Source organism: Onychostoma macrolepis, chromosome 02 (assembly GCF_012432095.1).
Source record: "Onychostoma macrolepis isolate SWU-2019 chromosome 02, ASM1243209v1, whole genome shotgun sequence".
Lineage (NCBI taxonomy): Eukaryota > Metazoa > Chordata > Actinopteri > Cypriniformes > Cyprinidae > Onychostoma > Onychostoma macrolepis.
In genome coordinates, this window is record NC_081156.1 from 28,765,282 (window position 1) to 28,790,212 (window position 24,931).

General features: G+C 37.3%; 1 protein-coding gene across 1 annotated transcript; it reads right to left on the reverse strand.

Moving 5' to 3' along the window:
- Positions 1-123: 123 nt before the first annotated feature.
- On the reverse strand, positions 124-24,612 carry LOC131528630 (NACHT, LRR and PYD domains-containing protein 1 homolog). Its single transcript, XM_058757920.1, is given in 13 exon segments — positions 124-1,719; positions 1,805-1,903; positions 4,626-4,715; positions 5,000-5,155; positions 5,249-5,392; positions 5,501-5,575; positions 5,652-5,729; positions 6,086-7,469; positions 7,472-7,592; positions 7,594-7,781; positions 20,798-20,872; positions 21,845-21,919; positions 24,597-24,612. Coding segments are annotated over 13 exon segments (3,723 nt in total). The 3' UTR covers positions 124-497.
- Positions 24,613-24,931: the final 319 nt, after the last annotated feature.

Consider the following 24,931-nt stretch of genomic DNA (forward strand, 5'->3'; position numbering starts at 1 on the left):
ACCTTTTTCAGTTTTCTTATTAGACAAAAAATGTATCACAACAGTTTGTTGATTGAATCTCATTTTTACAGGCAAGCAGAGCATTTGAATGTGCTTTAATTCAATGAATATGATTTACTTTTTTTTTTTTCAAAAGCTGCATTATAGTTGTGTGAGCTATTGAGTGCATTAGTCACCTGCAGTTTACATGTAATTTTCCAAATCATATAAAATACAATGTTGAATCTGTGCCCAGCTGGTGGAATTCAACAGCTGAGTCTTTAGCCATCTTTTTCGCCAGTACCTGACCAACTAATACTAACACATATTCTAAAAAAAACAAAAAAACTAGCTATGTGTACTGTGCTGACCAAACTGAGACTTGTCATGGCACTTGTATACTGCTGCACTCTCGATGGTCTGATTGCTTCTATTGTTCTCATTTGTACGTCGCTTTGGATAAAAGTGTCTGCTAAATGATTAAATGTAAATGTAAATGAATCATCAAGCAAAAAAGGTTAAGATTCAGGTAAAGGCAGATGATTTAAAAGGTTGGGATGTTCTTCCAGAAGAATGGAGATGAACGTTTCTTTCACAGTGTCACTACCTTTTCGCACTGTGCTGCAGATCTTCCTCATGCTGGCTTCACTGGTTGAAGTTGGATGTATGATTTCAGAATATAATTCTTCATGAATGATTTGCTTCTGAAGCAGTTTGTCTGCAATGGTGTTCACATTCTCAATGATTTTAATAAGATCACACCATTTTCTATTAAAAAACTGAACTTTATCAAAGTTGACAGCCACTTGTTGTGCCTTATGCTTTTGTCCAGTTTGAAACAAATTAGATTCAGAATTAACCAACATGAATCCAAATAAAACTTTGCAAATTGTTGCAGTCCAAACTGATTTCTGATCATCCACTCGGCTAAGAGTCATATTGATGTCATCAACCACAGGATGTATGACCTCAAAAAAGTTTGGCTTGATGTCTCCTCTTAGCTTGATTGCTTTGGGTTGGACAGAAGCACCAGGAACCTCAAGACTGTGTTGTTTCTTCATCTGCAGTGGGGTTTCAGGTCTTGAAAGATTGATTTGATGACTCGATTTTTCCTCTGTTTTAATTTTTTCTTCAAAAACTGAGTCTATCGGGAAAAAATACACATGGAGAATGATGGGGTTCTTGTGTGTCATGAAGATCAGTAGATCACAGTGAACTTTCACTGCTATCCCTAGTTTGATAAGCACTGATGTTGCAGGAGAAAAAGATGGTTGGAGTATTTTGGCATGAAAACGAGTCAACTCCACTGATTCCAAGGACATTCCCTCATCTTTAACACTGACGACCTTCACAGCCTCTGTGAGAGAGGGGTCTGACTCTGCTAAACAGGCGTAATGAGGCAGATGAGCCTCCTCCAGTTTCCCTGAGATCACTGTCACATCAATCACAGGACCAATTCGCTCACACTGAAGCCTCTCCAGCTCTTCTCTGAGGAAACGTCCATCCACTGCACGGTACTGGAGAGTGACGTCACCAGCACAGACCCAACGCATTCTGGTCCTGCTGCACTCGAATCGACCCGCCGGGGTGCTGATCCTGAACTCTGACCCTCCTTCATCTGTACAGACTGACGGCTCCACCTGAACCCACTGATCAGAGTCAACAATGTGAACACAAGACTGACACACTGGGAGCGGCTGAAGATTCAGTCCAGGCGGGCTAGGCTTAGAGATGGTCAGCCTAGAGAATAGAGATAATGATAAATTAAATTACTTATGTATGAAAGATAAAATTATGAAAAAAAAATGAAATAAAAAAATCTTACTCTTCCAGCTTTTTCAAAACTTTTGGTTTGAAGTGAATCTCCACTTTCTCATTACAGCTGTAACTCCAGTTATCTACTGTGGGTTTGCTGCACTTCCTCCTTGATAACAATGGAGGAAACCAGAATAAATAAAAAGATGCAAAATATATCACCGATATGCTTTTCTGTCTTATGTAGGAACACATGTTTTTGTTAGGTTTGTACCAATATGTTGAGTGTATATATTAAAGGGGTCATCGGATGCCCATTTATCACAAGTTGATATGATTCTTTAGGGTCTTAATGAAAAGTCTATAACATACTTTGGTTAAAATTTTTTCAATGGTAGTGTAAAAAAACACCCTTTTTCCCCTGTCAAAATCAGCTCTGTTTTCAGCACACTGTTCTAGTCCATGTTGTTTTAAATGCTAATGAGCTCTGCTCACCCCGCCCCTCTCTTCCGTGAGGTGACGAGCAGACTGTAAACTTCAGCCATGAAACTTGCTAACTATCACATTATTAGGAAAGGCAATTTGCAAAAACATAAAAAACGTTATACTCGCTTCTTTAGTAGATGAAGCTGGATCACGAATGATTCGCGCAAGCATAATTGCATTTAGGCAGATTGGGATCGGCGCATTCCCTTCAAAAATGAAAGTAACGTTAATCCTCTGCGTCTTCAGCAGCTCAGACGTCAGGAGTAAATGACGACTGCTATGATCGTTATTACATCCAACAACAAAACGCCTAAATCGCTTAATCTGTGTCATGGTAACAATTTAGAATATTGTTCCATCATTAATGAATAACCACACAAGAACACATGAGTAACGCAATATTAGCACTCTAGTAAATACTAGTAACTAACAAGAAACTCTGATTAATGAATTAGTAAGTGATAGTTACTGATTAGCTAACAGTGGACTACCACATTCGACTTTAGCACTATTATCTTTTCATACCTCCCTAAGAACTACTGTATACAGGTTCATAATTAATATGAATACATAATGTATAATTATTTCTAAAGTAAAGGTCATGGTAACCCATTAGTAATGACCAGTATTACCAAGTATTACCAAATTCCTCTGAAGGAATTACTAATTATTTGGATCAGTATTCTAAAGTGAAGATCATGATAACTCCCTAGTAATTACTGAAGTCATAGTAAACTTTTGAGATTTTTGTAAGGTTTTGGTTAGTAATTCATTTAGCTAGATTTGGTAACACTTAAATCATTAGTAGTGGGTTACCGTGATCTTCACTTTTTTTTTTAGTAAGTAATTACTTTAATTATTCCAAATAATTAGTCATTTATTCAGAAGAATGCAGTAACACATGATTCGTTACTATGCAAAACCTTACATATATTCAAAAGCTTACAATGACGTCAGTCAATATTAGGGAGTTATGATGCTTTTCACTTTAGAATACTGATCCAAGTAATTAGTAGTTCCTTTAGAAGGATTTGATCATTCTTAAGTCATTACTAGTGGGTTACCATGATCTTCATTTTAGAATGAATTATACATTATGCATAATTCACATTAATTATGAACCTGTATACAGTAGTTCTTAGTAGTTCTCCAGGATATATATATAAAAAATAGTAGTCATTGATTAGCTAATAGTGAACTACCAGTTTCAACTGAGCACTATTACTTACTAAATCATATAATCAGAGTTTCTTGTTAGGTAATAGTAGTTACTACAATGTTAATAGTGCATTAGTCACTTGTTCCTGTGTAGTTATTCATTAACAAAGGATCAGTATTCTAAAGTGTTACCGGAGTCATTCTTGTCTTCCCCTGCACCGGAGTCGACACAATGGTGGACAGCTCACAGCTCACTAAGGGCGGGTCTAAGGTAAGACGGCCCTGTCAATCAACTGTCGTGGGAGGGGCCTGTACAGAACTACGTCATTCTGACAGGAATCTCATTTTTATCCATCCCACAGTCTTGCTAGCTGTGTGTGTCCATTACCTGATCGTCTTTTTCCGTAATATTTGTATATTATTAATAGCTAGTATTATCATTATTATTAGCCTATTATTATTTTTTTATTCATTTTTCCCTTCATTTCTATCTCTTTACATAACATTCTGACCAGTTTTGTAAATAAGCCTACTGTAAATGCTCGACATAATGCTTTGATTATGCTGACTGGAATTTATAGCCTATTGGAAATGCAGTTTAAATGTTGAATATATATATATATATATATATATATTTTTTTCCTGCAAATTAATAATTATTAATATTAAAGCCTACTGCCTAGTGTTTCGTTGAGGAATTAATCATTCACGTAGTTTCATTTGTAAATGAAAAAACAATACGCTCATTTATCATCATGCACTGGCATAAATTGCCTACAATAATATAGTATTGGTATAATTGTCAGGCGTTTAAAGTATTTGCAAAATATATGGTAGCAAATAGCATAATTATACAGAACGTTAATTAAAGAGATACACGAATTGAAAGGGGAAATAAAATATATTTATATGAAATAAATATAAAAATATAGCCCTAACAAGTTAATATAACCTAATAATAATAATATACAAATATTAAATTAAATGTTAATAAAAATGTTTTATCCATCGCTGATAATACCGGGTTGCTATGGTCATGTAGGTTTGTTTACGCATTAAACTGGGCCCGTCCCGGTCACCGTAGATATGATATTATTAGTAATAGAGGTTTCATGGATTTTATACTTCATAATGTATCTATTTATTAATCTATCTACACTGTATAAGCAACTTATTTTTTGGTGACTAAAATAAATTGAACTTCCTCACAGGATAAAGTCAAATGCACATCTATTAAGCACACAAACCCTTCAATGATCACAGAGCAGTGTGGATCCGTCAGTGATTTCTTCAGTAACATGAGGCCCTCCTCCAAAAGCAATCCAGTGACACTGACACTAAAATATTGAAGTTAGACAAATCAAATTGTCAAATGTCAAATATCAAAATGTGTTTTGTACAAGGATTTATGCTTTCAGAGAAAATAATTGTATTCATTCAAATTGAGTTAGTGACTTTTCGATCAGCATAGAGAAAGAGATTTATTGTTTTATTGTAAGTATAATTTATGATGAACAAATCTATAATGTGGATTGACTGCATTTAGATTTATAGGGATACTCTATCCAGTAATTCATATTCTGTTCTGTCAGTCATCATTTACTCATGCAAATCCTCTTACCTGAGCTCCTGTAGACTGGTGCAGGTCTGGACGAGGGAAATGATCCCAGAAGCCCAGCTCTTATTTAGAACGACCAGCTTTAGATCCAACATCTTCAAACCCACAGAGTGAAATGAAGACAGCAGCAAACTGACATGCTCATCAAGAACTGAAAAGCTGCAAAAACATATTTGACCACAACATGTTTGAATAACAGCAAATCTACTGATTACTGACTACTGATTAAAACCAAAATTAATATTTTCATACACTTCTGCTACTTTTCCTGTCTTGCTGAGTTTCTGTAAGAAGAGTGTCCAGTCAGTGCTGGATATCTCTGATTGTGGACATGTAAGACTGATGTTTAAGACTGCTGGAAATGAAGGATTCTTCTCTGAGGAGCTCAAAGACAACCTGAAACAGACAAAGAGATGCAGAGGAACATTTGACAACAGCACTGTACACTCAATGTGAATGATATCAAGTAGATAAGAAAGATTATATTGTGTAATAGTTTCTTACAAGACATCTCCATGAGTGACTGACAGGTCAAGTGACCATCTGGGACTCTTAGCACTGTATTCATCCTCCTGAACTCTATAAGTCAGAAGAACAGATAACATAAACAACTAGTACATCATTATATTTAAAATGGCAATATAAGTACATTTACTTCAGCCTTCTCAAGATTTTTGCTTCACCAAGTATCTGGATCAAATCTCCAACTTCTGACAGATGCTCTACTGACAACCTTGAGTCAAAAACAAAAAAATGTATATTAATATAATATATTAACATTTATATTATTTAATGTTAAATGTTTTACAAAATGTTTTATTAACATAGGCTGTGACATAAACATGATATATGGGTAAATAAATAAAAGGACAACAAATATCTGACAAATAAAGAAAAGGAAAACTCTTGCATGTGCATAGAAATATCATGTTTCTGTTGATGCTGAAAATGTCACGTCACTGACAAAAATAGACAAACAATTGCAGGTGCAAAAAACAATTGCAAGTGCATACAACAACAACAAAAAGATTTAATTTAAAATCTACATTTTATGTTAAAAAGAGTGTCTCTCCATGCAAACACACTGACCTCAGAGTCTGACACATACAGAGCACTGGCTGAAGAATCTTGAGTTTCTCGGCTGTTAAATCACAGTACATGAGGTTCAGGTCTCTGATGTGTGGACAGCACTGAAGACAGTACAGCAGCACCCAACAGTCTGTGCTCCTCAGAGAAATGTTAGACAGATCCATGAACCTGTGTGTTTTCAGAGCTTCACTGACAAATCTCTCATCCTGGAACTCATACAGACAGTGGAGAGCAAATAACTCTAATCCATACTGCCGTGTCATTGCAGGAATAATTTCCATCAGCTTTTTCTTCAGTTTTATGGTGTGAGGAACAGTTGACTTCATCTTTTCAAAGAGTGAGCTGCTTATCTTCTCATTAAAGAGACCACAGAGAAACATTATGACTGAAGGGATGGGATTTGATAGTCTACCTCTAAAAATTGGAGATGACCTGTAAATTACAGCCTCTGATTCCATCAAGTTAAACAGCTCACTGACTTTCCACCAGGTCTCTTTTTCTTCCAGCAAGACATAATAAAGAGCAGTGAAGAATTCCTGAAAACGGAAATGTATAAACTTGAAAAATGATTCATGTTTATACAAGAATAGAGTAGTAGCAGGATTTAAGCAAGTCTTGACCACACTCTTTTCATCAAAAAGGACTTGTTGCTTCTTGACCCCTTCCTCTGCCAGCTGACCCAGACTCCTGAGGACAGACTGACTCTGGTCATGATGCTCCAGTAGAGTGGACACAAAGTGCACATATATGGAGGTGGTTGTCTTTAGTTCTCTCATCACATGATCATCATCTGTGAAGTGTTTCTTCAGACAAAAACAGACCATCCAACACAGCAAAGGCACAGAGCAGGCAGTCAGGAGGCTTTCATTTATCTTCACACTCTCATATGTTTTCCTGAAGAGCTGCTCATCCTGAAAAAACTTCTGGAAGTACTCCTGCACCCCTCTCTCAGAGAAACCCATGGTCTCGGTGAAACGCTGAGGTCTTTTAAACAGATTGCTTAATTCAGCAGCAGCTGTATATCTAATGGTGACAATCACAGATGACTCAAGTAACAAGAGATCCCTCAGCAGGCAGTTAAGGATGTCCATAATTGGGGCTTTCTGGGATGGATCAGTGGGCGATGAAATTTGAATGTGTGGATCGAATGAGAACTCATCCAATCCATCAATGAGGTAAAGGACTTTCTCTGGTGTTAACTCCAGTATCTGTGAGATCTGATCTGATGTTAAACTGCAGCTCCAGCTCAAGAGCTGATTCAAGCTAATCTCGTCAGAAATACACTTCAGCTCATCAAACTTCAGAAGAAAAACTACATCAAAGTTTTCAGAGTAAAGTTCTCCAGATGCCCAGTCCAACATGATCTTCTCTAACATGAAGGATTTCCTCTTCCAGAATCACCAACAAGAATCACAGTTTTTGGTGTGATTCCATCACAGTCAGGACTGAACAGCTGTTCTATTCTGATGTTGTGATTCTTGTCATTTGATAACAATTGAGATGATGTTCCTGTTCCAGAAGCGTGCAGACCTCACATATTCTTGACAGTATTTCTCAGTCTGCTCTTTGCTCCTCTGAATGATTACTGGTTCAGTATAACGGGCAGCTAGTTCCACATGTTCATCAGATAGAAGTTCATAATTTTTCCAAAACTTTAAACAATCCGAGAATGTATGATACTTCAAATTTAAGTACCCTAAAGAAAGCATAAAACATTGGAAAATATCATTGACTTGGTCATTTCACACAAACACACACTTATTTAGATGTTATATACAGTAGTTACAAATACTATAGACACTTTAAAATTTAAAATACTTAATGTAAATATATATTTACTATACTTATACACATTGTTTTTATAAATGAGTATAGTTAACAGTCAGAATTACTTTGAAGTTGCTAGCAAAAGTTGTATGACTAACAAACTAAAGGAGCTATGAAATTACTTTTTTTTCTCACTACTGCTAGCCAGTGAATATGACTCTGCAACATGAAAAGACAAGTCAACAAATCCAAACGTTCCACAGGCAAAATCATTCACAGACAGTGAATAATTTCTGAGTGTTTTGAGCCTAAGCTGTCCCAGACAAAGGTGTGATGTCTCAAAACTTCTTTAAACTTGTGGGAATGCGGTTGAATACACTTGGGATTGGGTTTGTTTGTTTCTTTGCTTGTTTGCTTTTATTGCCATTTTTAGAATATTCCAGGTGAAACCGTTTTAAAAACAGACGTTGCCTAGTGGTATTTAAAACAGTACACAAAAAAAAAAAGAAAAAAGTTGAGCGAACTTAAAAAATTTTTACCAGCTTCAGCAGATTTTGAGTTTAATGAACTTAATTTTGTGGGAGATTCTAAATTTTTGTTGTATAAACTTAAGATGACAAGTTGAGAAAACTCAAAAATCTGCTGAAGCTGGTTGCCTTAAAAAATTTTTTACAGTGTACATTCCAACAAAATATGCTTTATTAACAAAAGAATCTGACAAAAGTTACATATTGGTGGTAAATCACCTTTCAATAAAAACAAATGAGTTAGTCTGGAATGACCAATTTGGCACCTTGTGTCCCTAGTGAAAAAATAGTATACTTAAGCACAATTTATTCGTATATACTTTAGTATAACTAAATGTATTTGTGTCACACTATAAATTGGTATACTGTTAAATTGGAACAATTAATTTTGTTGTAAACGCATTTAAGCAGTGCTGATGTTCAACTAAAGTTGTATTAAATATACCTTTGTGCTAAAGTGGAACTATATGTAGTCTTGCATTTAAAATTTGAAATGCAGAGTAATGCATGACATTACAACTGCAATTCAATTACACTGTAAGAGTGTTCACTACACAACTGCTCCTAATGTAAAATGCAATTAAATGATTTGGCGGTTTGGCAGATCTTGCAGTACGCTGCGGATTTAAATGTGACGCATGAATTGAAATTATTTTAATACATTTTTGTTACTTTTCATGCAGTTAAAGTCTCTGAAATTATTTGACATTTATATTTTTTGTGTAATTTGGAGGGATGGTCAGGATCATTTTAACAATTCGATTAATAATATTTTGACAGGCCAAAGGTCTGCAGTCCACATTTCAAAGTGCAATGGGACATTAAAGAACCATTAATAGAAAGAAAAGTGTATTACACTCTTAAAAATAAAGGTTCTTTAATCAATCAATGGTTCCACAAAGAACCTTTACCACCCACAGAACCTTTTCATTCCACAAAAGGTTCTTTAGATTATTAAAATTTTCTTCAAATGGTTATTTTAAGAACCATTCACTAAAATGTTCTTTGGGGAACCAAAAATGGTTCTTCTATGGCATCGCTGTGAAAACCCCCTTTTGGAACCTTTATTTTTAAGAGTGTAGCACAGGTGCATTGGAGTCTATTAGGAATATACTAAAAGAAACCTCCTGATCAAGTATGTGAACATTTTTCACCATTTCAAACTGACTATATGTTGTTGTTTATTACATATCTTTAGCTTGGTTAAATTATTGAAAAGGTAAAGGTTGTAATTATTAAATGTACTGCATGAGTACAATTGTTTTATTTTTATACTCAAGTAGAGCTCAAATACAGTGTATTGTATTGTACATTTAAACATAACAGGTCAACAGAGTATTACTTCAATATTTAACAAATTAAATTGTTTTATTTGCAAATTCCTCATTGTAACCCGTGACACCCGAATATCTTGCAAGTTATTTTATCAATGGACCAGTAAGCTCAGCGGTTTAGATTCGTCCGAGGAGAGAGATGGTGCGACAGCAGTGATCAACTCAGACACGGGGTTTGAGGTAAGAATAAGAAGAGATTATATTTTAACAAGGACCACAAAAATAATTAAAAAAATATAATATGCAGTGTACAATGACCTCAGTTTAGTTTACATTCAATAGTAACGATTTGTACCGTTTTCTTTCCTTACAGGTTTTATGGTAATATCACTCATCCCTTCTGTTTTTCTTTTCTTTGTTGATAGCAAATTCACCAAGTTAATTCTTAAAGATATTCATCATCAAGAATGTAATCAATATTTTCCCTTCTTTAACGGTTGTGTTCTTAAATTTGTTCTTAGTTTAGTTATTCAATACTTTGAACATTTACTCATAACAACCTCTGAAAAAACTCAAAACAAAATTACATTCAGTCTGAACACTTCAAAATTGATCAAGAGTCCAATGCTCGTGATGAACACTCAGAATGATTCTTTGAGGAAGTGATAAAAAAAAAAAAAAAAAAATCAGTTCACAAATTCAGTCCAGGAATCGATGAAATCTGAAGTCTCTAAAGTCTATGCCGAAATAAGTGTGATACGAAATTTCACTCCTACCATTTGAAGATGTACAAGTTCAATTACGGTGTTCTTTCAAAACAGGAATGTTTACAGGGTTCAGTTAATGGGCGGCTCGCCAGTCCAACTCCACCGTTACAGACACAGGAGAGAGTTGAGACAGGTCACAATCCAGGAAGGGTTCACACTTCACTCGATTCACATCCAGAGCAGACCACGTTCAGCAGCTGAACGTCAACAGAACATCACATGGAACCAAACAAAGCAGGAGAAAAAAACCTGGCCAAGGAAACTCATTCAATATACATATGAAGCAGGAAAACTCCCGATGGTACACGTTTGAAGATATCACTCTCAGACACGATCTGCTTTTCTCTCAGTCGTCTTTTATATTAAATTCTGAGCACTGAATCTCCTGGAACAGCGACAGACATCTGCTCTCATCTCAAGTTCACGGAGAAAAGAAGGATCTAGAACGCACTGCGTTGTAAAATTGCCGCGGTAGCGGAAAACGTAATGACGTCATTCAAAACGCGATTTCATTGGATGTGATTATAATCCTCAATACTTTACATTTATATTTATTGTTCATAAATAATGTATTAAATCACAGGTACATATTTATTCTGGCAGTACTTTTCATCCTTTTGATGTTTTTATTTGCGCTATTATTCTGTCTCTGCTACTACCCACTAGTAACCTGGGTTACACCTTCCCCCCTTGAATTCAGGCACGTCCTCGGGCATGCAAGGGGTTGAATTGTTACTACAGTGGGGAAAGCATCTGGTACATCAAAGGGCTGATCACTGGTGGCTGTTGGTTCTTCCAATGAAGTGGTAAAGGCAGAGTTCAAACCTTGTAGTAGGGACTGGATGACCAGTGTCAAAGGATTTCCTAGTTTATGATACTCAAGTTTATTAGGAGGTCCACACTGCCTTTTAGAGCGTCTAGGGCCACTGGCGCCTAGGTCATCATCCATGACTGGTTGGTCACTTGATTGAACTTCTTCACCCACAGGGTCTAATTCCAGTACTCTGCTGGTCTCCACTTCAGCCATATTTCCATCTTTTACAGACTCAACTCCATAGGTGTTGAAATCAACAGGGTTCACCACAGGTAAGTGATTCTCATTGTCATTATCTTGTTGATTATCCGTTAACTCTTCTTCTAGTCTAGTGTCAAGTAAGGTTTCCCTTTCCGAGTTTACGACAGCAGAAGGGGATTCAACGGACTCTGCTTCAGGTAAGGTTCCTTTTACAGGGTTTACCACAACAGAGGATGGTTCAATGGGCTCCACACCAGGTAAGTTCTTTTCGACCATGGGACTTCCTGAAGAAGGTAAAACAGTTGTAATGAATTCCAACTGGCGTCTTGAATTTCTGATATGAAGGGAGTCGTCGTCATCAGATTCTGACTGATCGCTCATTAGATGTTCTTGGTGAGCAGCTTCTAGAGCTGAGTTAGATCTGGTTCTAGGCTTATGTTGTACCTTTGGAGGACCTGACTCTTCAATTTCATTCACAGATAAAAAACCACAAGGCCGAAGTAAGTCGCGATGTAAAGTGCGAACTGGACCATTCTTTCCTTCAGGCTGGACTACATACACTGGGAGATCTCCAACTCTCTGGACGACTATATAGACATCTGGCTCCCATTTGTCTGCCAGCTTGTTCTTGCCTCTCAGTCTCAAATTCCGTACAAGGACTCTATCTCCCACATCGAGAATAGAAACCACCACATGTCTGTCAAACCTGCGCTTGTTACGTTGAGCCACTTTTGCAGCATTCTTGATGGCAATCTCATAGCTCTCCCTTAAACCCTCTTTCAGATCCCTCACATATTGAGAGTGAGACTTGGTAGATCCATTCACTGGCAGGCCAAAGGCCAAATCAACTGGCAGCCTGGGCTGTCTACCAAACATTAGTTCATAGGGAGTATATCCCGTCACATCATTTCGAGTGCAATTGTAAGCATGCACCAAAGGCTTCACATACTCCTTCCAGCAGGACTTCTTTTTGTTCTCAAGAGTACCCAACATCTGGAGAAGGGTTCTATTGAATCTCTCCACCGGATTTCCTCTCGGGTGGTAAGGAGTAGTTCTCACTTTGTGTATGCCTACAATGTGACACAGCTCTTTGATCAGACGTGACTCGAAATCCGGTCCTTGATCGCTGTGCAGTCTTTCCGGAAATCCATAATGTACTAGGAAGTTTTCCCATAAGCATCTAGCCACAGTTTGCGCCTTCTGGTTTCGGGTAGGCACAGCCACGGCATATTTGGTGAAGTGGTCTGTAATGACTAATATATCTTTGGTGTTACTTTTATCTGGCTCCAAGGACAAGAAGTCCATACAGACCAACTCCAACGGTCTGGTAGTCTTGATGTTCACCATTTCCGCTGCTTTCTCTGGAAACGCTTTCCTACGTACACATCTCTCACATGTCTTAATCTTCTCTTCCACAGATGATGACATTTTTGGCCAAAAGAATCTGGTCCTGACAAGGTCAAGAGTCCTTTCCATGCCCATGTGCCCCATATCATCATGAAGGCTCCTCAACACTGTTCCTCGCAAAGCCACAGGTAAGGCTAACTGATAGTGTGTGCTTCCTTGATCTTGCCTCTTCCTGTAAAGCAATCCATCTCTTAATTCTAACCGGTTCCACTCCCTTATCCACAAGGCAGTAGCGAGAGACTGATCCTTTGGAGTGGAAGGCTTCTCATTCAGCTCCAAACAATCAATGATGACTTTAAGTTCAGGATCCATCCTCTGCTGCTTTCTCAACTCCTCATTGGACGGGTAAGGAATAACCGGAAGACCATGCTCATTCTCCTGTTCAAACTCATCAGGATTGGACAATTCGCATTCACCCGGGAACTCTCCAATTTGATGTCTGTCGCAGATGGCTTTTATGGCTTCTGGCAGGATAACAGAACCTTCACTTCCAGATTCATCTAAATGATGAAGGGTAAACTGTTTTATCCTCTCCCTCTCTTTCTGGGATGCAGGGTCATCCAAGAGCTCGCCATGTGGTCGTCTAGAAAGCCCATCCGCGTCACAATTCTGACTTCCAGCCCTGTACTGGAGCTTGAAATCGTAGGTGGACAGACTTGACAACCAACGATAACTGGTAGCATCCAGCTTCGCAGACGTCAGAATGTAAGTCAAAGGGTTGCTATCCGTTACAACCACAAATTCCGCTCCGTATAGGTAATCACTGAACTTCGACGTAACTGCCCATTTAAGAGCCAGAAATTCTAGCTTGTGAGCTGGATACCTAGTTTCACATCTCGTCAACCCTCTGCTAGCGAAGGCGATCACCCGCATTTGTCCTTCTTGTTTCTGATATAAGGCTGCCCCGAGCCCAGTGGTACTGGCGTCAGTATGCAGAATGTAAGGAAGCTTTGGATCTGCAAATCCCAAGACAGGTGCAGAGGTGAGTTTCTCAATGATCATCTCAAAGGCTTGTTGACAAGACTGATTCCATCTGTCCCCAAACTCTTTTTTTGGGTCAAGATACTGTTTGCTCTCGTTCCCTTGTCTCTGACCTTTTCGAAGAGGTGGATACCCTACTGTGAGGTCATTAAGGGATTTGATTATCTTAGAATAATCCTGAATGAACCTCCTGTAGTATCCAGAAAACCCCAGGAAGGATCTTAATTCCTTGAGGTTCCTAGGCCTTGGCCAGGTTTTAAGGGCCTCGATTTTCACCGGATCTGTCTCCACTCCATTCTCAGATACAATATGACCAAGGTATCGAACAGAAGTCTGGAAAAACTTGCACTTTTCAGGTGACAGCTTTAGTCCATATTCCTTGAGCCGTTTTAAAACGTGCAACAGCCTCGATTCGTGCTCTTCCAAACTTTCAGAGAAAATGATCAGATCGTCGATGAAGACCAACACCTCCTTCCTATTCAAATCACCCATGCATCGCTCCATCAGCCTTTGAAACGTACTTGGGGCGTTGGTGATCCCCTGGGGCATTCTATTAAACTCCCAGAACCCCAGGGGACACACAAAGGCAGTCTTACACTTGTCAGCTTCCTCCATCTCAATCTGATAATATCCCGATTTTAAGTCAAGGACAGAGAACCATCTTGAACCGGTCAACACTGAAAAAACTTCCTCCAGATTCGGCAGGGCATATGCATCTTTGATGGTTTGTGAATTGAGCTTTCTGAAGTCAATACACCTGGGTTACATTATTGTTACATTTGTGCTGCAGGCAAAAGTTGCGTTTGGAAACTCTGCCCTTGCAGCACCTGTTAACAGAAACATACTGGATGTTTCAATTCATACCTCTCACTTTCTTTGGTTTGCCCAAAAAGAAAGTCTCATCTGGGAAAAAAATAAATAAAAATTACACAACATCATCTAAAAAATTTAATCATTCTCGAATTTGAAATACATGGTGAGACTTGTGTCTTTAGCTGCAATGAGTTTCTAGACTCTAAGGGTTTCTTCTGAAAAATCTGCAACACAGATTCCCAATAGTGTGCACTCTACTGAGTTTGTGAAAGTATGGTGAGGAGAGACTGACTTATCAGCCTTTATGTCCCTGAACATCCTGTAGCCTACAGTCATGGCCAAAAATATCGGCACCCTTGGTAAATATGATCAAAGAAGGCTGTGAAAATTAATCTGCATTGTTAATCCTTTTGATCTTTTATTTTTTTTAAATTCACAAAAATCTAACCTTTCATTGGATAATAAGAATTCCAAATGGGGGGAAATATCATTATAAAATAAATGTTTTTCTCTAATATACATTGGCCACAATTAACGGCACCCTTTTATTCAATACTTTTTGAAACCTCCATTTGCCAGTTTAACAGCTCTAAATTTTCTCCTATAATGCCTGATGAGGTTAGAGAACACCTGACAATAGATCAGAGACCATTCCTTCATCCAGAATCACTCCAGACCCTTTAGATTCCCAGCTCCATGTTGGTGCTTCTCTTCAGTTCACCCCACTCATTTTCTATAGGGTTCAGGTCAGAGAACTGGAATGGCCATAGCAGAAGCTTGGTTTTGTGCTCAGTGACCCCATGTTTGTGTTTTTTTTAGGTTTGTGTTTGGATTATTGTACGGTTGGAAGATCCAAACATGGCCCATTATAAAATATATGCTGGAGTTATATGTTTTTGAATGAGCTAGGAGAATTATTCTTGAAACCCTCCCAAACAACATGTGGTGATGTAGGTGCTGTTTGACAATTTTTTTAAGGTTTTCTGACCCCGAGACTCAACTATTTTCTGCAATTCTCCAGCTGTGGTCCTTGGAGAGTCTTTAACCACTCAAACTCTCCTTCTCACCGTGCATTAGGACGATATAGACTCACGTCCTCTTCCAGGCAGTTTCGTAACATTTTATGTTGATTGGAAATTCTTAATTATTGTCCTAATGGTGGAAATGGGAATTTTCAATGCTCTAGCTCTTTTCTTAAAGCCACTTCACTAATTTGTGAAGCTCAATTATCTTTTGCTGCACATCAGAAATATATTCTTTGGTTTTTCTCATTGTGATGGATGATTAAGGGAATTTGGGCTTTGTTTTCCCTCCTATTTATATTTCTGTGAAACAGGAAGCCATGGCTGGATAATTTCATGTTCATAATCACTCTGGATTGCACAAAATTGTGAATATGAATGGGAATATACTTCAGAGATATTTTACTCATAAGAATTTCTAGGGGTGCCAATAATTGTGTCCAACATGTATTTGAGAAAAACATTTATTTCATAATGATATTTCCCCCATTTTAAATTCTTATTATCCAATGAAAGGTTAGATGTTTGTGATGTTTTTAATCAAAGATCAAAAGGATTAATAATAATAGTTTAAAAAGATTTAATAATTTTTTGAATAAAACAGACTACTGGGGGGGGGGGGGTGAATATTTATCTTGTGACCATCTTGAGACTATTTTAACAAAAGCAATATAATATAATAATATAATGTAATATAATAATTGTAATAATAAGAATATATATATATATATATATATATATATATATATATTAGTGCTGTCAATCGATTAAATTTTTTATTGCGTTAATCACAGTCATGGGCTGTGATTAATCATGATTAATCACAAATTTAAAATACTAGGATTTACCTGTAAATGTGTTGAAATAAAGAAATACATGACAAACTAGTTTAAGGAAACAGAACCTTTCACACTTCCACCAGGTATGAGACATAATCCTTATTATTCTTTTATCATTATTCTTTTGTTTTTATTCAGCCTTTATACTGGCAATAAAACATTTACCAAGCCACATCGTTTCAATCCCAGTAGACATTTACCCAACTATTATCAAAAGTATTTCTAAATAAATACAACAAAACATTTTCTTGCGACCTTACATGAAGTATTATGACAAAATGCATTATTGGACCTGTAACTTCTGCAGGTGCATTAGAGCTAATATTAGCATCATGCTTCATAAGACAATTTATGAGATTAATAGTGCACTTTTACTCAGAACTCATTTCAAACTACCATCAAGTGTTTGTAATAACATCCTTTTACGATCACATGTGGAATTTGGTCATTTACTGTTGTTAAAATATGCTATTTATAGCCTTTTATATGGCTGCTCAAATTAGCATTTCAGATGTACACATTCCTCTCAAGAAAATCACATACAAATATCTTATCGTAATCGTGTGTTTATTATCTAATATAATCTATAGTGGCTGTTGTCATGTTTATTTCTGCTGTGTAAAAGCCTTAACATGTATGCTCTGACTGAAACTCACGTTGTTTGTGATGTTACAACCACCTCTCCGTTCTTAAGTTGCCAGGTATACATTCCAAGTATAATACACATTAGTAAAAGGATCTATTTTAATTTTTATTTGTCTATACACACCTTGGGTGGCCGCGGTGCATTATAAAAGTAGCCCCAAAAAAACGCAACCCATGGCTCTGTAATTTTTCCCGCGACTGTATTTTCATAATAGCCCACTTGTGCCGCTACCCTGATGAGGGTTCACTGTACCCTCATCACACAATGATAGATAACCTTCTGCGCTGCGATGACGGGAAGAAGTTGGGGTCAAACTTTATCAAACGATTAATTTGCATTAAAAAAATATTAACGCGTTAAAATTTTTTGATTAATCGCATGCGTTAATGCGTTAACGTTGACACCCCTAATATATATATATATATATATATATATATATATACACGGTGCCCTCCATAAGTATTGGAACAGTGAAGACAAAATTGCTCCGTTTGCTGTGGAGTAAAGAAATCTGTAAATATGATTAAAAGATGAATATGAGACAAAACTACAGAATGTCACATTTTATTATTGGTGTTTCAACACATAGATGTTTTACCAGCTGAGAAGATCAGAACTTTTAGAGTTCATCCCACTATCTGATGTGAGCATAAGTATTGGCACAGTTGCCTCACAGGTCTTTCTGAGTGACCAGCTGTGTTCTTCATATTCTTCAGATATTAAAAGCAGGGAATGTGTCGTATCAGTTATATCCATTGCTTCTGCATTCTGAAGCTTGCATTCGATGATGACACACACAAACCAGGATGAAGATGAGGGAGCTGACTCTGAGAGAAAAGCAATCAATTTGGATGCTAAAAGAAAAGAGGAAGTCAATCAGAGCTATAGCAATGACAAATACAGTCAGGTCCATAAATATTGGGACATTGACACAATTCTAACATTTTTGGCTCTATACACCACCACAATAGATTTAAAATGAAACGAAGATGTGCTTTAACTGCAGACTGTCAGCTTTAATTTGAGGGTATTTACATCCAAATCAGGTGAACGGTGTAGGAATTACAACAGTTTGCATATGTGCCTCCCACTTGTTAAGGGACCAAAAGTAATGGGACAGAATAATAAATCATGAATCACTTTTTAATACTTGGTTGCAAATCCTTTGCAGTCAATTGCAGCCTGAAGTCTGGAACGCATAGACATCACCAGACGCTGGGTTTCATCCCTGGTGATGCTCTGCCAGGCCTCTACTGCAACCGTCTTCAGTTCCTGCTTGTTCTTGGGGCATTTTCCCTTCAGTTTTGTCTTCAGCAAGTGAAATGCATGCTCAATCGGATTCAGGTCAGGTGATTGACTTGGCCATTGCATAACAGTCCACTTCTTTCCCTTCAAAAACTCTTTGGTTGCTTTTGCAGTATGCTTTGGGTCATTGTCCATCTGCACTGTGAAGCGCCGTCCAATGAGTTCTGAAGCATTTGGCTGAATATGAGCAGATAATATTGCCCGAAACACTTCAGAATTCATCCTGCTGCTTTTGTCAGCAGTCACATCATCAATAAATACAAGAGAACCAGTTCCACTGGCAGCCATACATGCCCACGCCATGACACTACCACCACGCTTCACTGATGCTTAGGATCATGAGCAGTTCCTTTCCTTCTCCATACTCTTCTCTTCCCATCACTCTGGTACAAGTTGATCTTGGTCTCATCTGTCCATAGGATGTTGTTCCAGAACTGTAAAGGCTTTTTTTAAAACTCTAATCTGGCCTTCCTGTTTTTGAGGCTCACCAATGGTTTACATCTTGTGGTGAACCCTCTGTATTCACTCTGGTGAAGTCTTCTCTTGATTGTTGACTTTGACACACATACACCTACCTCCTGGAGAGTGTTCTTGATCTGGCCAACTGTTGTGAAGGGTGTTTTCTTCACCAGGGAAAGAATTCTTCGGTCATCCACCACAGTTGTTTTCCGTGGTCTTCCGGGTCTTTTGGTGTTGCTGAGTTCACCGGTGCGTTCCTTCTTTTTAAGAATGTTCCAAACAGTTGTTTTGGCCACACCTAATGTTTTTGCTCTCTCTCTGATGGGTTTGTTTTGTTTTTTCAGCCTAATGATGGCTTGCTTCACTGATAGTGACAGCTCTTTGGATCTTATCTTGACAGTTGACAGCAACAGATTCCAAATGCAAATAGCACACTTGAAATGAACTCTGAACTAGAGGCTGACATTTTTTCGGGATTCCCACTGGTCACGGGAATCCCGCGGGATGGGAAACAAAATCGCTACGAATCATGTGATTGGGACGGGACAGGAAAAATGTCCTCGGAAGTGGGCGGGACCGGGATGATACCCAACTTTATACACAAATATACCTTTTATATAAATAAACTATAAACTGTATATTTTAATTCTGAACTCAGTTCTAGTTGCCCTGTCTCGCTCTCCACCTGTTTGCTTTGGTGTGGCTGCGTGAATGACGCAGTCCGTGACGGACAGATCGTTAATGGCTGGTCTATGTGGTAATACACACTATCATTCATCGGCGCCAGGGTGGGGCTTGAGGGGGCTATAGCCCCATCAGAAACTCTAAAAGTGCTGTCCTTTTTATTTGGCAAAACATGTATGTGTTGAAACGGCTAATAATAAAATATGACATTCTGTAATTTGTTTTGTCTCATATTCATCTTTTAATCATATTTGCAAATGTCTTGACTCCACAGCAAACAGAGCAATTTTGTCTTTACTGTTCCAATACTTATGGAGGGCACTCTGTGTGTGTATATACTGTATATGTCAGTGGCCTTTAGCTTGGTATTGTTGGCAGAATTCGGCCCTCGGCGAAAACTAATTGAGGAACCCTGATCTATAGGATCATAAGATGAGTTGCCTCATTCATCTCATACTGAGACTAGTTGTTGGGCTGAGTTAGCATGGACATGTCATCGGGGTTATGAAGTGGATATCCTCTTTCAAAGGTTTTGTCCAGTTAGTTTATATGGGTGTGTGTGTGTGTGTGTGTTTGTAGGTCATATTTAAAATATTTTTCTGTGCTCAGAGATCACCATTATGAAAATCACTTTTAACAAGTTTCAAACATGTTGTAGATGGAATTAAGAACCTAGCCAGCGTACCTTCTTAAAGATATATATATATATATATATATATATATATATTTCATCCTTCCCCAAATGCATTTGTAAAAAGTATACTATTTTACAAATTAATTTGTAGTGCACTAAGTTTGTGCTTGATGAAGTCATAAAATAACTACATTTAGAGTGTATTTTCAAATAGTATAGACATATCAGTCTATTTTTACTATTAATATAATGAAATAAATATTTTAAATACAATGAAGTATATTTATTTTTCACTAGGGGTCACTTGGGATTGGGTGCTAGATAGGCTGAATCGCATAGCATATTACTTTCACTAGTAAGTAATTGAGTAGCATTTGCTATTCTGAATTCAGCCATAGATTTACTTAATCATGGTAGTGGTAATGATTAATATAGGCCTATCATAAATTGTGGAAACTTAGCATGTTTTTATTTTTCACATAGTCTTACATAACATAATACTCTTTTCTGAAAGTAATAGAAAATAACATTACCAACAGATTCACTCATTTGCAGATGCGAGTCAAATTCACCTGCTAGTTGTTGTAGTCGATGTAATACAGATTTCACAGCAGCATGTTCAGTTGCTGAGTCTGCAGCTCTCCAACCTGTAGTCAGGGAAAAATATCAGCCTCTCTGAACCAGCAGTATTCGCATAAATTTTACTTTAAAGCATGTGCAAGGAAATTAATGTAGAAGAAAAGCAGTACTAGTGACAACCTCATCAAATCCCAAGGAAAGGGCTCGATGACATTCCCTGGATATACAGGTGCATCTCAATAAATTAGAATGTCGTGGAAAAGTAAATTTATTTCAGTAATTCAACTCAAATTGTGACACTCGTGTATTAAATAATTTCAGTGCACACAGGCTGAAGTAGTTTAAGTCTTTGGTTCTTTTAATTGTGATGATTTTGGCTCACATTTAGCAAAAACCCACCAATTCACTATCTCAACCAATTAGAATACTTCATAAGACCAATAAAAAAAAAAAAAAACATTTTTATTGAATTGTTGGCCTTCTGGAAAGTATGTTCATTTACTGTATATGTACTCAATACTTGGTAGGGGCTCCTTTTGCTTTAATTACTGCCTCAATTCGGCGTGGCATGGAGGTGATCAGTTTGTGTCACTGCTGAGCAGTGGCGGTTCTACATTGAATTACTCCCGGCGAGACCCCTCTGAGCGCCCCATTCGAGAAATTTTTTTTTTAGGTTTTTTTGCTAAAAAATTTTGCACAAACAGTTTTACTATAACAATATAAGTGTAAGACAAGCTTATATTTCTCAATTGCACAAATCCTTCAACATGAAAAACACAATTCTGCACAAAACAGTATAAGTTATCAGAACTTAAATAAATATACTCTATATACATAATAAACACTCTGTGTTTATTTGGCACTCGACAATCAACAGATTTCCCATCCCCCAACACTGTCACTCACGACCAGAAGTCAAGACTAAACCACATGTTTTTATTTTTCACATAGTCTTACATAACATAATACTCTTTTATGAAAGTAATAGAAAATAACATTACCAACAGATTCACTCATTTGTAGATGTGAGTCAAATTCACCTGCTAGTTGTTGTAGTCGATGTAATACAGATTTCACAGCAGCATGTACAGTTGCTAAGTCTGCAGCGCTCCAACCTGTAGTCAGGGAAAATTATCAGCCTCTCTGAACCAGCAGTATTTGCATAAATTTTACTTTAAAGGATGAGCAAGGAAATTAATGTAGAAGAAAAGCAGTACTAGTGACAACCTCATCAAATCCCAAGGAAAGGGCTCGATGACATTCCCTGGATATACAGGTGCATCTCAATAAATTAGAATGTCGTGGAAAAGTTCATTTATTTCAGTAATTCAACTCAAATTGTGAAACTCGTGTATTAAATAAATTCAGTGCACACAGACTGAAGTAGTTTAAGTCTTTGGTTATTTTAATTGTGATGATTTTGGCTCACATTTAACAAAAACCCACCAATTCACTATCTCAACCAATTAGAATACTTCATAAGACCAATAAAAAAAAAATTTTTTAGTGAATTGTTGGCCTTCTGGAAAGTATGTTCATTTACTGTATATGTACTCAATACTTGGTAGGGGCTTCTTTTGCTTTAATTACTGCCTCAATTCGGCGTGGCATGGAGGTGATCAGTTTGTGGCACTGCTTTTCTTTGACAGTGGCCTTCAGCTCATCTGCATTTTTTGGTCTCTTGTTTCTCATTTTCCTCTTGACAGTACCCCATAGATTCTCTGTGGGGTTCAGGTCTGGAGAGTTTGCTGGCCAGTCAAGCACCAACACCATGGTCATTTAACCAACTTTTGGTGCTTTTGGCAGTGTGGGCAGGTGCCAAATCCTGCTGGAAAATGAAATCAGCATCTTTAAAAAGCTGGTCAGCAGAAGGAAGCATGAAGTGCTCCAAAATTTCTTGGTAAACGGGTGCAGTGACTTTGGTTTTCAAAAAACACAATGGACCAACACCAGCAGATGACATCGCACCCCAAATCATCACAGACTGTGGAAACTTAACACTGGACTTCAAGCAGCTTGGGCTATGAGATTCTCCACCCTTCCTCCAGACTCTAGGACCTTGGTTTCCAAATGAAATACAAAACTTGCTCTCATCTGAAAAGAGGACTTTGGACCACTGGGCAACAGTCCAGTTCTTCTCCTCAGCCCCGGTAAGACGCCTCTGACGTTGTCTGTGGTTCAGGAGTGGCTTAACAAGAGGAATACGACAACTGTAGCCAAATTCCTTGACACGTCTGTGTGTGGTGGCTCTTGATGCCTTGACCCCAGCCTCAGTCCATTCCTTGTGAAGTTCACCCAAATTCTTGAATCAATTTTGCTTGACAACCCTCATAAGGCTGCGGTTCTCTCGGTTGGTTGTTTATCTTTTTCTTCCACACTTTTTCCTTCCACTCAACTTTCTGTTAACATGCTTGGATACAGCACTCTGTACAGAACAGCCAGCTTCTTTGGCAATGAATGTTTGTGGCTTACCCTCCTTCTGAAGGGTGTCAATAATTGTCTTCTGGACAACTGTCAGATCAGCAGTCTTCCCCATGCCCAGGTGAAAAACAAGTGCACTTCCATAATGTACTTAAAGTGCTCTATTTTTTTTTGCCCTAATTTTGTACTTAATATACTAAAAATAATCCTTTAGTGCTTCTTAAGGTCAACTTAAGATCATCTAAGTGTACTCAACTGTACTATTTTGAGACACCATGAATATGAACTAAAATGCACTTTTAACATACTATCTTTGTATTTAAAAAATGTATTTAGCTACCACTTGTAGTACACTTGAGTGTACTAGTGTATGAAAGATGGGTTCAAGTGTACTACAAGTGGTAGCTAAATACATTTTTTAAATACAAAGATAGTATGTTAAAAGTGCATTTTAGTTCATATTCATGGTGTCTCAAAATAGCACAGTGGAGTACACTTAGATGATCTTAAGTTGACCTTAAGAAGCACTAAAGGATCATTTTTAGTATATTAAGTACAAAATTAGTGCGCGAAAATAGAGCACTTTAAGTACATTATGGAAGTGTACTTGTTTTTCACCTGGGTGATTGTGTAACCTAGTGAACCAAACTGAGAGACCATTTTGAAGGCTCAGGAAACTTTTGCAGGTGTTTTGAGTTGATTAGCTGATTGGCATGTCACCATATTCTAATTGGTTGAGATAGTGAATTGGTGGGTTTTTGTTAAATGTGAGCCAAAATCATCACAATTAAAGGAACCAAAGACTTAAACTACTTCAGTCTGTGTGCACTGAATTTACTTAATACACGAGTTTCACAATTTGACAACATTCTAATTTATTGAGATGCACCTGTATGTATTATATATATATTTATTTTAGTTTAATTTTTTTCATCCTTCCCCAAATGCATTTGTAAAAAGTATACTATCTTACAAATGAATTTGTAGTGCACTAAGTTTGTGCTTGATGAAATCATAAAATAACTACATCTAGAGTGTATTTTCAAATAGTATAGACATATCAATCTATTTTTACTATTAATATAATGAAATAAATATTTTAAATACAATGAAGTATATTTATTTTTCACTAAGGGTCACTTGGGATTGGGTGCTAGATAGGCTGAATCACATAGCATATTACTATCACTAGTTAGAGTAATTGAGAAGCATTTGCTATTCTGAATTCAGCCATAGATTTACTTAATCATGGTAGTGGTAATGATTAATATAGGCCTATCATAAATTGTGGAAACTTAGCATGTTTTTATTTTTCACATAGTCTTACATAACATAATACTCTTTTCTGAAAGTAATAGAAAATAACATTACCAACAGATTCACTCATTTGTAGATGTGAGTCAAGTTCTTCTCCTAGTTGTTGTAGTAGATGTGCTAAAGATTCCACAGTAGCATTTTCAGTTGTTGAGTCTGCAGCGCTCCGACCTGTAGTCAGGGAAAAATATCAGCCTCTCTGAACCAGCAGTATTCGCATAAATTTTACTTTAAAGGATGTGCAAGGAAATTAATGTAGAAGAAAAGCAGTACTAGTGACAACCTCATCAAATCCCAAGGAAAGGGCTCGATGACATTCCCTGGATAAACAGGTGCATCTCAATAAATTAGAATGTCGTGGAAAAGTAAATTTATTTCAGTAATTCAACTCA